The 16,095-nt window shown below is 46.7% G+C and overlaps 1 protein-coding gene across 1 annotated transcript in view; it reads right to left on the minus strand.

Moving 5' to 3' along the window:
- ZSWIM4 (zinc finger SWIM-type containing 4) overlaps positions 1-16,095 on the minus strand; it is a 40,184-nt gene that overhangs the window by 10,980 nt on the left and 13,109 nt on the right. Inside the window, exons 3-7 of the mRNA XM_079959990.1 lie at positions 5,648-6,004; positions 4,243-4,391; positions 3,023-3,173; positions 1,481-1,660; positions 72-386 (exon numbers count right to left, since the gene is read on the minus strand). Coding sequence (XP_079816116.1) covers positions 72-386; positions 1,481-1,660; positions 3,023-3,173; positions 4,243-4,391; positions 5,648-6,004 — 1,152 coding nt within the window. The remainder of the gene's footprint in view (positions 1-71; positions 387-1,480; positions 1,661-3,022; positions 3,174-4,242; positions 4,392-5,647; positions 6,005-16,095) is intronic.

The following is a 16,095-nucleotide window of genomic DNA, read 5'->3' on the forward strand; positions in this document are numbered from 1 at the left end:
GCCAAACTTTGCCTCCTTCCTTCCCTCCCTCCCTCCCTCCCTCCCATCCCAGTGTGCTAAGCCCCGCTTACCTTTCTTCTGCTGCTTGTAGCTCTCCAGCTGATGGCGTCGCTGCAAGCGCATGGCGTTGACCACAGCCACAGCCAGGCGCAGGGCCTCTCGGGGGTAACCGTGGGAGCGCAAGGCGTCCACTCGTGCGCAGGCCATGGGAAAGGCATCACCCAGCCAGAGCGGGTGGCCCTGGGGGTCAAAGCCCAGCTTGTCGCTTCCACTCTTCAAGGAGACACCGTAGCAGTCACTGCTCAGGATCTTCTGCAGGTGACAATCGCCCCAGCGAAGCTCTGCAGCCTTGATAGCGCGGCCAAAGACGGTCTGCCGAACACCAGCTGCCAAGGAGGAAACAGGCCAGAGCAGGGCAGGTGAAAATTATGGAAGAGTTTGGGCCCAGAAAAGCACCAGGCTCCTCCTCCGACAGGAACACTGGTTTTAATCTAACTAGAACGCTTTTCTAAAACGTAACTTCAATCAATAACAATTTACATTTCAAATTAAAATAGAAACTTATTCTCTGTGCTAAATTTTGTTTGCTTTCGTCATCACAGAAATGTGGGCTGCACAAATCTGGAGTGGGGATATATTTGAGGACAGGGCAGGTGCTCCAAAAGGAGCACCTGGACAATGGGGTCAGGAGCTCTATGGATGTGCACAGATAAATTATTATTATTATTATTATTATTATTATTATTATTATTATTATTATGTTTGTACCCTGCCTATCTGGCTGGGTTTCCCCAGCCACTTTGGGTGGCTTCCAACAAAGATTAAAAATACATTAAAATGTCACACATTAAAAACTTCCCTAAATAAAAAGGATACAATCCTCCTTATTTTTCTCTCTTTTGTCAGCAAGAGCTGCATACCAAATTCTCATAAACTTGCTTGTCATTGCATATCTCAGTAAGATCTTAAAGGTGATATGGCACTTCAGGTATGTTACCTCTATAAATTAGAGCTGCCATATGTCCAGATCTTCCTGGACACATCCGGGAATTGGACTGTCAAAATGGTGTCCTGACAGATTTTTGACGAATCGACAAAATGTCTGGGGAAACCCAGACGTATGGCAACTAGGGTGATTTTTTTAAGAAAAAAGCTGGGTTTTTTTTTTAAAAAAAAGGTCTACAATTTTGTCCAGATTTTCACTTTTGGGACTATGGCAACTGTACCATAGATCACTGCAATAAATCCTATATTGTTGGTCACAGGAGATAGACTGCATGAGTGTTAGATGCAGAGTCCTGGGTGCAATAACGTTCTCCCCAAACACTCCCCCAGCATACTGCCTGTGACAATGACTTTATTGACCACTAGCCATGATCGCCAAGAGATTGTAGGGGAAGGCAATCAAGCCCAGGACCAGGAACTGTGACCTTCCCCCCCCCCTCCCCAGCCCCTGACGTTCTGGCGTGGGCTTCCCTACCTGCACTGCGGTTTGGGTTCGGCGGCAAAGTGCTGTTGGCTCCGCTGCTGTCGCAGGAGTAGTTTCCCTCCTCCAGGGGACAGATGTCCAGCTTGTTCCACTTCTTCAGAAGCTGCAGCCACAGAGTCCGCTCCTCCAGCTTGCAGTGAGGGCTCAGGACGACACAAACCCACAAGGCGCCTGGGGCACAAGGAGAAAGGGGGCAGGGAGAACAGCCAGGTTAACTTCCGTCTGTTTTCTAAAGCTGGGTTAAATGTTTTCCCTTCTGAAGTGCTATGGGGAAGATTGGCTGGTGTCCCATATCAAGATAGGCTGTGCCTATGTTCCCAGGGTGTTGAATGTATGGAACACATTTTATTGCATTGCAGTCTGTATAAACAGGGCTAGGCAACATCTAATCAATCCAATACTAATAGAACAACCTGGAATGTCCAGGTTCTCCTTGAGGATAAGTTTGATACTATTACACTGTCTGTAGCAAAATTCCTCTCGGAGGCAGTAAAAATGAGAAATCGGTATGTACAGGCTAAAGCTCCTCTGTTGGCTAGGGAGGCTGATTTTATACCTCAATAATAATATACTATTGTTGAACGGTGTATTTTGGGTCTATGAACTGCAACAAATCTGTGTGATAAGCCAGGGATCAGGCTCACTGCCTTGGGGCCACAGGGTGCAGCAATTGCGCTGGGGTCCACACATATTGCTGCCTTGAGCTCCAGTATGAAAGACAGACGGCAACAAACAACAAAATATCAGAGTATCTAGCAAACAGGTTGCAGCAGAATGGGGAGGATTCACCAAAGCAGGGATACAGAAGAAGGCCAGGCAGTTTAAAGGCAAATATAGGGGCACCTCTAAGGGCAGAATTCTGCTCAAGGAGTATTGGCCAGCACACCCCAAGAAACTGCCTTCTCTTCCTCCCAAATCCAACACAGTCATCAGAAGGCAGGCTTGGGGTATTAATGACACGGCTACAGACTGTGTAGTTCCTTTTAAATCTCTCCATATAATGTTGCACTCTGCCATGGGTCAGTCTTTAAACAGCTGAGAAGTCAGCTGTTAATCATCTTGTGAAGGACCTCTGGCACCATCTTTGCTTAAGTTCTGCCTGCAGGCTAAAAAACCCGCTTCAGATTTTCTTTTCTGCCCAAAACATGGAACTGACGGAAAGGAGAGAGTGAGGGGAGCAATTTCAACTGAGAGTTCAGCCAATCGTGGAATCAGTGGATGTTATCTTTTTTAAAAAATATTGCTTCTTTAACGCATTTCAACACTGCAAACTGCTCACATCATTTTGGCATGGGATGAGCTTTAAAAAACCCCCAAATGAGGCAAACCAAGTCCCACCTCCAACACCTGGGATTTCAGTGGGCTCTGCCCGTATTTCCAAACTTCTCTTTGCAATCCTAAGGACTAGAAACTTCATTTTTAAAAAGAAAAAGGCAAGGAGAGAAAGCTGAATAGTTCCACTGACATGAAGCACACAGCTCCTGGCCATAGACTCTCCTGGGCAGGCCCACCCCTCGCGTAAGATGAACTCACCTAGTTCATCCCAGAGTTGCCGGCACTTGTCGGTCATGCCAGCACCTTGCTGCCGCCAAAGGGCCAGGCGTGGATCCTGCAGGAACTGCTCGGTCATGAGGATGAGCATTCGTGCCCCATTGGAGTCTCGCATTCGCAGCATTTCCCGCACCTGGGAAAGGAGAGAGGTCACAACTGGAAAGGAGAAGGCCAAGGGAACCAGAAAGAAACTGCATCTTCTCTCCCAAAGATGTAAAGCCATGTGCAGACAACTGTCACAAACCTCTCCACCTACTGACTGAGCCCAGCTACCCTGAGCCCCCTGCCCTCCTCCTCTGGGCTGTGTTGACACCTCAGCACTCAAGAGTCCTGCATGTCAAAACGGCCAGTTGACTTTGCCCAGTTATCAGTTACCCTGTTTCCCCGAAAATAAGACAGTGTCTTATCTTAATTTTTGCTCCCAAAGATGCGCTAGGTCTTATTTTTAGGGGATGTCTTATTTTTCCATGAAGTAGAATACGGTACACATTTATTGTCTAATTGTGAGTCAGCCAGAGCAGGCAGCAGGCGGCAGCTTGTCCTGGCTGTGGCACTGGCTCTCTGATTTAAAGAGACCTCGCACCGCCTGAACAGCTCCGGCTGCGCTGCGGCCAATCAGTGAGCTGCGCGGCGGCGCCTGCCGCTACGGTCCAGAGGAGTCAGGCGCCTTATGGTAGCTTCGGGGGCCTTATATTCTGGGGAGGCCTTATGTTCGGGAGAAGCCGTATTATCGGGGAGGTCTTATTTTCGGGGGATGCCTTATATTACAGCGAGAGGCAAAACTGGAAGGAGGTCTTATTTTCGGGGAATGTCTTACTTTCGGGGAAAGATGGTATCAGCATCTTCTCCATGCTGCTGACATCTTTCTATATCGCCAAATGTCAGCAACCCAACACTTTTAAAAAGCTTTGTCTTAGCAGGAACCAGAGGTCAGGGGGGGGGGTGCTTCCCGAGAAACCTGGTCTCTTTAGGAACAGGTTGAAGGAACATTATAACTCTTATGCCCAAGCAATGGCAACTTTCCATGCCACACACTGTATCCCCCCCCCCAGGCAAAAAGACAGCCCTAAAGAACAAAGTGAATGGGCAGAGTCCACCGACCAGGCAGGGGATGACCAGAGAGATGATGTGGCTCGAATCGTGCCCACAATGATGAGTAAGAGGAGGAAGCAGGGCTGGGTCCACAAATAAGAGGCTTTTACCTTGTTGAACATGGACTGGAGCTGCTTGCTTGCCCCGTAGTAGCCGCCATTTGAGAGTAGCTGCTTCACCTGCTCTTGGATCTGCTCCTCATCCAGGTGCCAGCAGTTTGCATCCTCAATGCCAGCACCAGCTGTGGGGTCAGGGGCACCTGGCAAGAGACGGCCAAAGCTTCCGTTGTTACACACACCCAAGACCTGACCCAGCAGCGTTACCCACGACTGTGTGTAACAATAAATGAATCCAGTTTAATGAAAGTGAGTCGAGTTCAACCTCCTGTGCAGTAAAGTGAAATGGGGCAAACGGCGGCTGAACAAGGTGCCTTTGGGGAGTTGGGAGAGGGGAGAGTATGACCATCGTTCTTCTGAACTTCAAAAGTAAAAGAGGACGTTTGCATATATAGACCCTGATCCCCTCAACATAAAAGGTTTGTGAATATACATGTATAAAAGTTCATGCACAAGAGTGAAACGGAAATGGGTCAACACGCCTGTGCAGCTGAATTATGAGAGTTGCAGTGTCCTGGCATTGGAGCTGAGCTTGGAAGCAGAGCTGGAATGATAAGAGATAAGACAACAGGCCCATCAGAGGAGCTACTTGTGCATCTTCGCAAGGAATAGAAATACAAAGCTTATCTGATGCTCACGGAATGTGAGTATCACCCATGCGGAACTAGCCTTATTCATATGTCATTAGATAATTGTTGCACCATTTGCAGCAGTGTAGCACTGTGGCGCTGTGGTCTCAAGCACAGAGCCTAGGGCTTGCCAGTCAGAAGGCCAGCGGTTCGAATCCCTGCGACATGGTGAGCTCCCGTTGTTCAGTCCCTGCTCCTGCCAACCTAGCAGTTCGAAAGCACGTCAAAGTGCAAGTAGATAAATAGTACCACTCCGGTAGTAAGGCAAATGGCGTTTCCGTACACTGCTCTGGTTCGCCAGAAGCAGCTAAGTCATGTTGGCCACATGACCCAGAAGCTGACTGCAGACAAACACCAGCTCCCTTGGCCAATAAATTGAAATGAGCGCCACAACCCCAGAGTCGTCCGCGACTGGACTTAACTGTCAGGGGTCCCTTTACCTAGCACTGCTAGTCTACAATACAGATTCTCTCTACACCCTCTCTTTTCTGTGTAAGAGGTGTTGTCCCCTTGTAACAGTGGCGGTCATGGTGAATCAGATTTTTGGCCTTCACTCGGCAGTCAAGGAGAATTTAGGCAGTTCCTTTTCAGCAGCTGACATGGAAGAGCCCCAACACCCAACCACCCACTCCATGCCCAAAAGGAGGAAACGGGCAAGCAAGGGATGTTGCCATGCATCCCTTGTCCAGACCTTGCCACATCTGCAGCTGTCCTGTGCCCTCCCTGCTGCTTCCTCTGCCTCCCCTGGGGACCCAAACAGAGTTTCATACCATGAACTCGGTTGATCTCGGAGCCAAGCAGCAGAATCTCATCAGCAAGCCTCTGCGCGGTCGGCAGCACCTCCGTGTGGTGCGCACTGATCAGGTACTGCACAAATTTCTGCAGCTGGTCCCGGTTCATTTGGGACAGCGTTTCAGAGATGGGCAGGCGCAGCTCCACCTGGCGGGCCTGGCGGATGCGGTGCAGGGACAAGGCCACCACGTGGGCACAGTAGAAGATGTCCCGGTTGTCGCAGGCACAGCTCACTGACGTGATCTTACAGCGGTCAAAACTGATGGAGACATGGTAACTGTGCTCAGGCTCACTGGGGCCTGGAGGCTCCGTCACAATCCCGCTAAGGTGGAAACCTGTGTGTTTAAAGAGGAGGGGAAAAAAGAAACAAACAGTCAGTGAACATACAAAGTGTCTGCCCCTGACCAAGAGGACTAAAGGACCAAAAAACGAGGACCATTCCCCCTGTCTTCCCCCAGCAGGGAAGGTAAAGGCCTCGCAGACAGCAAGCACGACCAAATTAAGCTACACAAGGGGGTTAGGGAAAACCAGCCTGATGGGGACATTTTTAGGGGACTAACATTTGGCCATGAACACAAATCCTTGCCCTGAAACCAGCTGTGTAGCGAGCAGAAATTAAGGGAAACTGACATGCTAGGAGTCCAACCACTTAACTTTCATCCTGTTCAGTTTGAGCAAGGCGCAACAGTCCTCTTAGCTTAGAACAGCATGGCCAAACTTGGCCCTCCAGATGTTTTGAGACTACAATTCCCATCATCCCTGACCACTGGTCCTGTTAGCTAGGGGTGATGGGAGTTGTAGTCCCAAAACATCTGGAGGGCCAAGTTTGGCCATGCCTGGAAAAAGGAACAGGACAAATATGAATCACAGAAATGCAGAGCTGGAAGGGACCCTGAGGGTCATCTAGTTCAACCCTTTGCAATGCAGAAATCTAAAGAGCCCAACCCACAGCACAATCCTTATTCAGAAAGTTCAGTCAGCCCCCTTCAGGGGTGACCGTAGTGCATAATTTGAAGCAGGTGGTTTTTGAAAATTATTATTCATTGAACGGACAGGCCGTCCTTCATCCAAAGATCATAAGGAGCTGCTGAAAAGCCAGAGGAAATCCCGCCCACTCAAAAATAGGTGAGCTTGGCCCAGACCTGCCTGATCTTGGCTGCACCTCCAGCTTAACCTGGAAGTGGTACCAGGCAGGTAACACACACCTGAGCGAGGTGGAGGAAGTCCTGGGAGGTGCAGCTCAGCTGCATTGACCAAGTGGGTGAGTCACACACAGATGACGAAAGCAGGCACACTGACAAAGCAGGCGAGGCCCAAGGCCACACCTGTAGACCCTGGTGCATCACAAGGAGGACACCTTGCCGGTAGTGCCAGCTAGGCCATACGGACCAGTAGGGTGACTCACTCTAACTGGCCCCACACCCTGCAGCTTGTCCTCAGCCCTCTGGCACGGGGAAGCTACTGGCTACACAGACAGCAGCCAGGCACAACCCTGTCCTCAACCACAGAGAGAGAGAGAGAAAGCAGACCTAGAGCACTACAAATTCACCTGGACTTCCACCCTGGCACAGCCCAGGCACAATATAATAGGCAAAGTAGAAAAACAAACTGCGCCTGCAGGGGAAATGTTACTAAAAGCCTTAGGTATAGGGCTTCATAAGGACACTACTAGAAAGCCCACATTTCAGAGATCACAAGCCCCGTTTTGGTATTTGGCACTTTGGTACTCCCAGTCCTGTTAACAGCATGTTTGTATCACAACACCAATATGTACATCTGTGGTGCAGCAGAATAGATAACGCTCAATTTTGTAAATATCTTTGTTTTCATGTGTTGTAATTCACTCTGAGATCCCCCCCCCTTAAAATATAAAGAAGCATAGAAATGAAATGAATACTACTACTAATAATAAAAATATAAATATAAAAAATCCCCCCAAAGGCTCCTGGACATTCCATTGTGGCCACCACAACCAAGGTTTATGGTGCCATTTGGTGATAAACTTATATACAGTGGTACCTCAGGATAAGTACTTAATTTGTTCCAGAGGTCTGTACTTAACCTGAAACACCACTTTAGCTAATGGGGTCTCCTGCTGCTGCCACGCCGCCGGAGCCCGATTTCTGTTCTCATCCTGAAGCAAAGTTCTTAACCTGAAGCACTATTTCTGGGTTAGTGGAGTCTGTAACCTGAAGCGTATGTAACCTGAGATACCACTGTATATAAATTTCTAACACTGCCCCTGGCCATCAGTCATTCTGACTGGGGCTGATAGGGGCTGGGGTCTCTGGCAACAGCTGGAAGACACCCCTTTGGCTACCCCTATTCTAGAAAAACAGGGAACAAAGTAAATACATCATAATAATTCAGTGGAATCATTTCCTTGAAACTCCAAATGCTATGTAACCTGTAGGCCCATCTTCAGCCCTATATTCAAGAAACATGTCATGATGACTTCAGAGCTATAAGCTCAAATTCAGGGCAAATAATAAAAGGGAACGAAATTAAAATAGCTAGCCCCCAGGAAATTAATAAACTGGACAATGCAGAACTTCCAAACAACAGAACTTCTGTCAAAGCTCTTTGAACATCAGCTCTAAAACATTAAAGGTAAAGGTACCCCTGACCATTAGGTCCAGTCGCGAGCAACTCTGGGGTTGCGTGCTCATCTCGCTCTATGGGCCGAGGGAGCCATCGGTTGTCCTCAGGCAGCTTCTGGGTCATGTGGCCAGCATGACTAAGCCGCTTCTGGTGAACCAGAGCAACGCACGGAAATGCCGTTTACCTTCCCATCGCAATGGTACCTATTTATCTACTTGCACTTTGACGTGCTTTCGAACTGCAAGGTTGGCAGGAGCAGGGACCAAGCAACGGGAGCTCACCCCGTCACGGGGATTCGAACCGCCGAGCTTCCAATTGGCAAGCCCAAGAGGCTCAGTGGTTTAGACCACAGTGCCACCCACGTCCCTTCTAAAACATTAGAATAGCTAAATAAGAGAAGAAGTACATTTAAGTGGTATTTTCAAACAACTTTCTCACACACAGGGCTCATCTATACTTCCCCTTGTTCAGCTGCTTTCCCCCAGGGAAAACCTGCTCTTTACTACTGAATTGGAGCAAACATCAATTGGATTTTCCGCGGATTGACGTATGCTCCAATTCAGCGGCAAAGAGCAGGTTTTCGAGCAGAAAGCAGCGGGGCAAATGGAAAACCTCTGAGAGCCATGCCTTGTAGCCACGGGACAAGTGGCAGTGTAGACAAGCCTTAAGGTTGCAATCCTAAATACTGGGAATTAAGCCCCATTGAACTTAGCGGTATTTACTTCTGAAGAAGTCTCCATAGGTTTGTGCTACCACTTGCTCCTGAAAAACGATATGCATTGAGAATCTTGTATTAAATATAGCCACAAAAAATCTTTATCTGTTCTGTACATCAGAGTGTTGCCCCATCATTGGCATAAACATCTACAGTAAGATGGAAAAGGAGCAGCTTTGATTAAAAGTTGTGATAAAACAGAAACCTGTTGAAGCATCAGGAATCGGTCTTGGGACATATTTTAATCAATATTTTTTTATTAGGTAGGAGGAGTTCATTGATAAAGTCTATGAATGAAAGGAGGTGAAAAGCCATTGCTTCTAAAGAACCAGGAGGCCAAACTGGATTAATTCACTGAGCAGAGCAATGGAATGAAATCCTACAGCGGAAAGAGTTGGAGTCATACGCTGAAACTACCACAGTTTTCTGTATTATTAGCAAAGGACTCATCAGCTGCAAATAACAAATGAGGAAAGAACTGGGCAGATCCTGCTCAGTCACAAAAGGCTATGAGCCACCCATGAGATGCAGCTGTAAAGGAGACAAATGTAATTCTTCGCTGTACAAGATGGAGCACTTTCAAGCAGGAAGCATTAATGAGTTTGCACAAGCCTTTGGCAAGACGTCATCTAGAAGGCGAACCTGACCACTCTTTTCGAGGAGGAAAAAAATCCAACAGGAACAGAAGAAGTCAATCAATAATTATTTATCTCATTTTAAGGCGACAGCAACTATAAAACAATATGTTAAAATATAATTGATAAATCTAGACCAGCAATTTGGAGATGGTGCTGAAAGATGGGAAGAGGTAGAGGATTCTCCAGCATCCCATATTTAACTTCACTTTTGTGAGTTGCCTAGAATTATCTGCTCCAGAATCACCTGAAGACACACTGGCCTGGTTTGTGCAAGACCAGGCATCCCCAATGTCGGCCCTCCAGCTGTTGTTGGGACTACAATTCCCATCATCCCTGACGACTGGTCCTGTTAGCTAGGGATGATGGGAGTTGTAGTCCCAAAACAGCTGGAGGGCCAACTTTGGGGATGCCTGCATAAGACTGACCGTGAACGAGCAGCACGTGATCCAAACCAGTACGTCAAGGATATGGTTATTGCTCGATGTTTATTTGGGGGGGGAACTGACAAGGGGTCCATGTTCAGACGAGACCACAAGCCAGCCTCAGAGTTGTTTTTAATCTGTGGCTAAGCAGGAGCAGGGGTGAAATGCCACGGGAATAGCCCGCTCACAATAAACCACAGCTTTAAGCTACTGTTTAATGCGACAAAGTGAACTACTGCGCCTTGCTGCATGCATTTAACTGATGGTGCCATTAATGGAAGACCCTGGCTTGGAGCTATGGGGTGAGCTTAAGGACTTCTTGCTTCATCCCAGCCCTAGGACTCTATCATAAAGGTAAAGGACCCCTGGACAGTTAAGTCCAGTCAAAGGTGACTATGGGGTTGCGGCACTCATCTCACTTTCAGGCCAAGGGAGCTGGCGTTTGTCCACAGACAGCTTTCTGGGTCATGTGGCCAACATGACTAAACCGCTTCTGGCACAATGGAACACTACTACTACTACTACTACTACTACAGCTTATTTAGCTACCTGGAGTATGGTGATTGCAAGATGACAGTGGTAAAAAACATGCCACTGCTCATCATATTTTGTTTAAGCATTTTTCTATTTTTGCTGTATCAGGAGAACTACTAAAGTGAACCATTAAACTCCAGCCCACCTGAAGCTAGCAACCTTTTGACTTGCACAGATTTCACATCCGTTATACTATAAGCGGTAACTGAAGCCTTGCAGGGTAGGTTATCCTTTCTGCTTCTGTATGACTCAACTCCAAAGTCTAATCTGAAGTGGTAACTTTTCTGGTTTTGATTGGAGGCTTTAAAACATGCTAGTGGCAAGGCAAATCTCATCTTAGGTCTACCAGTGCAGAAGAAAAAGGTGACAAGGTGGACTGTACCACTTCAGACACGGATGGGGATGTCATCTTGAAGGACCCCCCAATTCTTATTATTCTTAACTCTCTTGGCAAGTCTTTACACCTGATTTGGTGTCTGTTTGCCGAGAATTCTCTTTATTGTGTTAGGTTTTTTTGCTTTCTTTCTTTTTTTTAACTAGCAGAGAGTTTATAACGCACAGGAGCATTTGGAAGCAGGATTCCAGTCACCTGCACCAGAGCAGTACAGCCCGTGATCCCTTTTCGCTATGCTGCAAGCACAGCTCCAACTCCAAAGCCTCATTTTCATTAAAAGGCCAAGCTCTGCTCTCATACAGCTCAACAACTTGCTTGAATAGCAATACCTGCTGCATGCATAACAAAACAGCTGTAACTCCAAAGGACAGAAAGGACTTTTGTATTCAAATAATGTGTGGGGGTAGTATCCAAATTAATCAGCATGCTCTCAGCACATTTGCTCTCTTTTATATCTAAGTTTATTTAGGGAGATATTCGTCATACTCCCAGCAGACTGCTTGGACCCAAGTTACAAAAAAAAATAAAAATGAAATAGTTAAAACATCAAATAAAACAATCCAGACTAAAACAAATTCACGCTTCAGGGGAAATATTTCAGATCCTTCTCTAAGTGACATTTTGCTTACCCCATATTTATTTACCTACTTAATTTATATAGCTGCCCCGTAGCAGAACTCTAGGAAGCCTGTGTGGTCTAGTGGTTAGAGTGTCAGACTATTAACTGAGAGATCAGGGTTCGAATCCCCACTCAGTCATGAAACTCACTGGGTGACCTTGGGCCAGTCACAGCCTCCTAACCTACCTCACAGGGTAGGGGGTGAGAAGTGGGGGGGGGTGAACCATACACTCCTTGCAGAAAAAGATAAATGCAATAAATAAGCTCATCTGCTTATTTGCTTAAGAAAGCTGGAGGAGCCAGTCAGATGGAGTTGTCAACCTGGCATCCAGAGATCTCCATGCGGTTGCAACTGACAAAATGCACCTGGCGCCTGGCTAATTTCTAACACTAGCTCAGGGATGGTGCGAGTTTTACTCCAGCAACATCTAGAGGGCACCTCAATGGGCATCCATGTGCTGCAACTACTCGAGAGGCAAACTCATATTTGAGGCAGAATTATTCAAACGTGCGTACACACCACACAGCGACTCTCCACTGAGCATGCAGACTGCCTCCATTTATAAGCACTGTCTTTGAGGCAACATTTGAGCAAAGATAGGCACTGTTCATGCTATCAAATAGGGGACACGGGTGGCGCTGTGGGTAAAACCTCAGCGCCTAGGACTTGCCGATCGCATGGTCGGCGGTTCGAATCCCCGTGGCGGGGTGAGCTCCCGTCGTTCGGTCCCAGCTCCTGCCCACCTAGCAGTTCGAAAGCACCCTTAAGTGCAAGTAGATAAATAGGTACCGCTTTATAGCGGGAAGGTAAACGGCGTTTCCGTGTGCTGCTCTGGTGCTGGTTCGCCGGAGCAGCTTTGTCACGCTGGCCACGTGACCCGGAAGTGTCTGCGGACAGCGCTGGCTCCCGGCCTCTAGAGTGAGATGAGCGCACAACCCCAGAGTCTGTCAAGACTGGCCCGTACGGGCAGGGGTACCTTTACCTTTATGCTATCAAATGAAGCAAGCATGCGTGCTCATTTGCAATGAATAGTGAGCACACATAGCTGAGCTGACCAAAGAACAGGGAGGTGGCTTCAAGTCCCCTCACCCCCATTTTATAAAAATGGGCAGTTAAAGAGGGCAGGCAGCTAGAAACTGTATCAAGGGGTCAGGATCAGTTACCAGCAGGTAGCAACACTTGCTACTCAGACATATACACTTCTGAACATGAAGGTTTTATTAAGTTATCCAGCTCACAGCTATCGCAAGAATAATTCTCAAGTAGAAATCTCTTTCCTTAAAGTGATCACTGGCACAATTCCATAGCTTACTCACTGAACTCTCGTTATGCAAAGAAAAACTTGTCTACCATGTCTATCAGCCAGTTTCACTGGACAAGCCCTGAGTTCCAATATTAGGACAATGAGACGCATTTTACTCTATGCTATGCAGGATTTTGACAGAAATACCTTTCCCATTAGTCTTTTATTCTAAATGAAAAGCCCCAAACACTTCAACCTGTTCCAGTAATAGGCTTTACCCCTATTTAATTGCTCTTTTCCCACTACCCTTTTAGTTCTAGAAAAGAAATTGAAAAGAGGCAACCAGAACATTTTGGCTAGGTGCTGCCCTCCAGATCTTGATGAAACACAGATGCTAGCACCATTCAGTATTAGCCATGCTGTCTGGGGCCAATGGCATTTGGGAGTTCAAAACATTGGGAGGGCATTTAGTTATTTACCCCAGATTTACACAGCATTTTAAACAGTGTTAGAAACCGAGATATGAAAGCTAGGAGCTGAATGACACCTTAAACCTAGGTTATTGGCGCAACAACGGAATGTCTAAGCACACTTTTAAATAACAAGAATACAAAGCTGAAAATGAATAAACTGCAGCTAAAATATTACGTTCATTTTACACATGCAAAAAATAAAGCCATGCTTCCTCTGCCCACCCCCCTAATATTCTTAAGAGGGTCTCTTCTCCAGTCTTCAGAGAGTGGCTGGAAGTGGGGAGGCAGAAAAAGGTCCCCCTTACCTTCCACTCTGCAGTTTTAATCTGAAATCTCAGGCCCACCACTGCGCCTGGACCTCAGAAACGGCTTGCGCCTATGAAATTTATTGTCACAAAACGCGCCTAGAACAATGGGAGTTTTGAACGCTGGTTTTAAAATATTGAATTTTGACCACCACCCTCATGTTATCTCCCCACTCCCATCCCATGTGCAAGTACCCTCCCAAGAGAAATACTGATTACTCTGAGCAGATTGTGCTCCATTAGGACTAAATCCAGCTTGAAAAACTAAGCATATTTACAGCCTGCATGATTAAGAACATAAAATGAGTCCGCCTGATCAGGCCAATGGCCCATCTAATCTAGCATTCTGTTCTCACAGTGGCCAACCAAAGGCCTGTGGGAAGCCTGCAAACTGGACATGAGCTCAACACGTTATTTTGGAACTGTAAATGTGTGAAGAATCTTGAGATAAAAGAAAGACTTTAACAAAATGTTATGTTTGGTCTGTATCCAGTACATAAGTTCCAGATTTGTTGTCTTTCGGGGGGAAATGTGATTTTTATGGGAAAGACGGCACTAAGTCATTTTTATTAAACAAGATCCAGCTGTTTAAGTTACTTCATCTTTCTTTTCAGAGAACTGAGAGCACTTTACCTACTGCTTGGTCAAAACAACACCGAATAGGAGGGGAAAATCAGGGTTGGGGATTCTAGACTCCCTTCAGGGTTGGCCTCCAGACGGTTCTAGACTCCCTTCAGTGCCAACGAGCAGTGCAGATCATTCAACATATAGAGAACCACTCCTGCTTTAGATGTAACTTTAGGACTTAATATGTGACCCAGAGCTAAGATTCCAGAACTTGTTTCCAGTGGCATGGCTTTACTTTAAAAAACAGTAGGTGCAGAATGCCATTCCTTTATTGAGCCAGCACTATACACTACGCAGATCCAATATTAAGAATGGCTTTCATACCAGAAGGGCATGAGTTCCAGACAGTCTTGCTTCTGTTTTAACTCTGTCCGATAAATGTTGCAACAAGCAGTTCACACTTTTACTTTTATATAAAGCAACGGCTTAGATCCAAACTAAGTTAGCTGAACTTGGGTCCCAAGTTCGTAAACTGAGTTTTGCAAATCAGCCAAACTAAGTCCGCCCATGGTATTCACAGAGCAGATTTCAAGTATTCCAAGCGCACATACTGTCTCGATGTATTTACAGCCTTTCCTGCAAGGCAGGCCAGGATCATGCCTATGTTGTGGGTGCCGAGCCCCAGGGAATGGTGGCTAGTTTATGGCTGAGGTGGAAGTTGAACTGGGATTTCCTGGCACACAGCTCCCACTCATCAGTCCTACTTTTGGCTTAGCATTGTTAGCAAGTCTGTAACATTTGCAGCAGTCATATGGGGCAGCTCTGAGGACTTGATGACATGGCAGCCTGCTTAGCTCAGGCAGCTTCCAAGATCCCTTGAACAGGCTAGGGGGAGTTGCAGGCAGGAAACCCAATACCATGTTGGTCTTTTTGTTACCAAAAGACTCAGTGCTAGGCTAAGGGCAGGAAGAGGGGAAAGGAATGTAAATCTAGTATTGGTGGCCAGAAATCTGAAAGTGGAAGCCTGTCTCCTGAGCACTGTTACATAGCAGAATGACCCTGTGGGTGGTGATGAGCTTCACATCTCTTGTACAGAAATGTTAAAATAATTTTCAGTCTTTATTGGGCATGGTGGTTTGTTTGTTTTTTAAAATCACACATGTACAGTGGTACCCCAGGTTACATACGCTTCAGGTTACAGACTCCGCTAACCCAGAAATAGTACCTCGGGTTAAGAACTTTGCTTCAGGATGAGAACGGAAATCGTGCGGCGGCAGCAGGAGGCCCCATTAGCTAAAGTGGTGCTTCAGGTTAAGAACAGTTTCAGGTTAAGAACAGACCTCTGGAACGAATTAAGTACTTAACCCGAGGCACCACTGTACTAGAAAGGGGGAGGGAGGAAGAGAACCTGTTACATCTGACCCCTTGACCTCCAGTCTTGCATTTCAAGGTCGCATCACTGGGATACTAAATTATGCCAAAATCTCGAGTTCTAGTCACTACAGAATATTTAATGTTCTGTTTGCTTTTATATGACCAGCAGTCAGCAGATTATTATCAGGCAGGTGGTAGGAGTACCGCAACTGCAGACTGAAGATGGGCAAGAAAGGACCAGAAGAGCTAGAACCAACACAGAACACAGCTGCTGCCAACAAGTCTTACGACAAAAACAGACCAAGTCCTAATGTTAGTTCTATATTCTCAGCATGTTTTGGGTGTAACATTCACGAGGTTCATTCACTGTAAAACATGCTATTTCTCTAAGCATTCAGATGAACATAGAATATGAATTCTCAAATGCTAGCATGCCACTCACAACATATGGTGCAAGCTCAAGTAGACAGGAAAGTGTTGTGGTCCTCTAAATACCCTTCTAATAAACTAAGGGCTACTGAAACGCAGTTGGAGCAAGAG

This window comes from Podarcis cretensis (genome assembly GCF_951804945.1).
Source record: "Podarcis cretensis genome assembly, chromosome: 17".
Taxonomy (NCBI): Eukaryota; Metazoa; Chordata; class Lepidosauria; order Squamata; family Lacertidae; genus Podarcis; species Podarcis cretensis.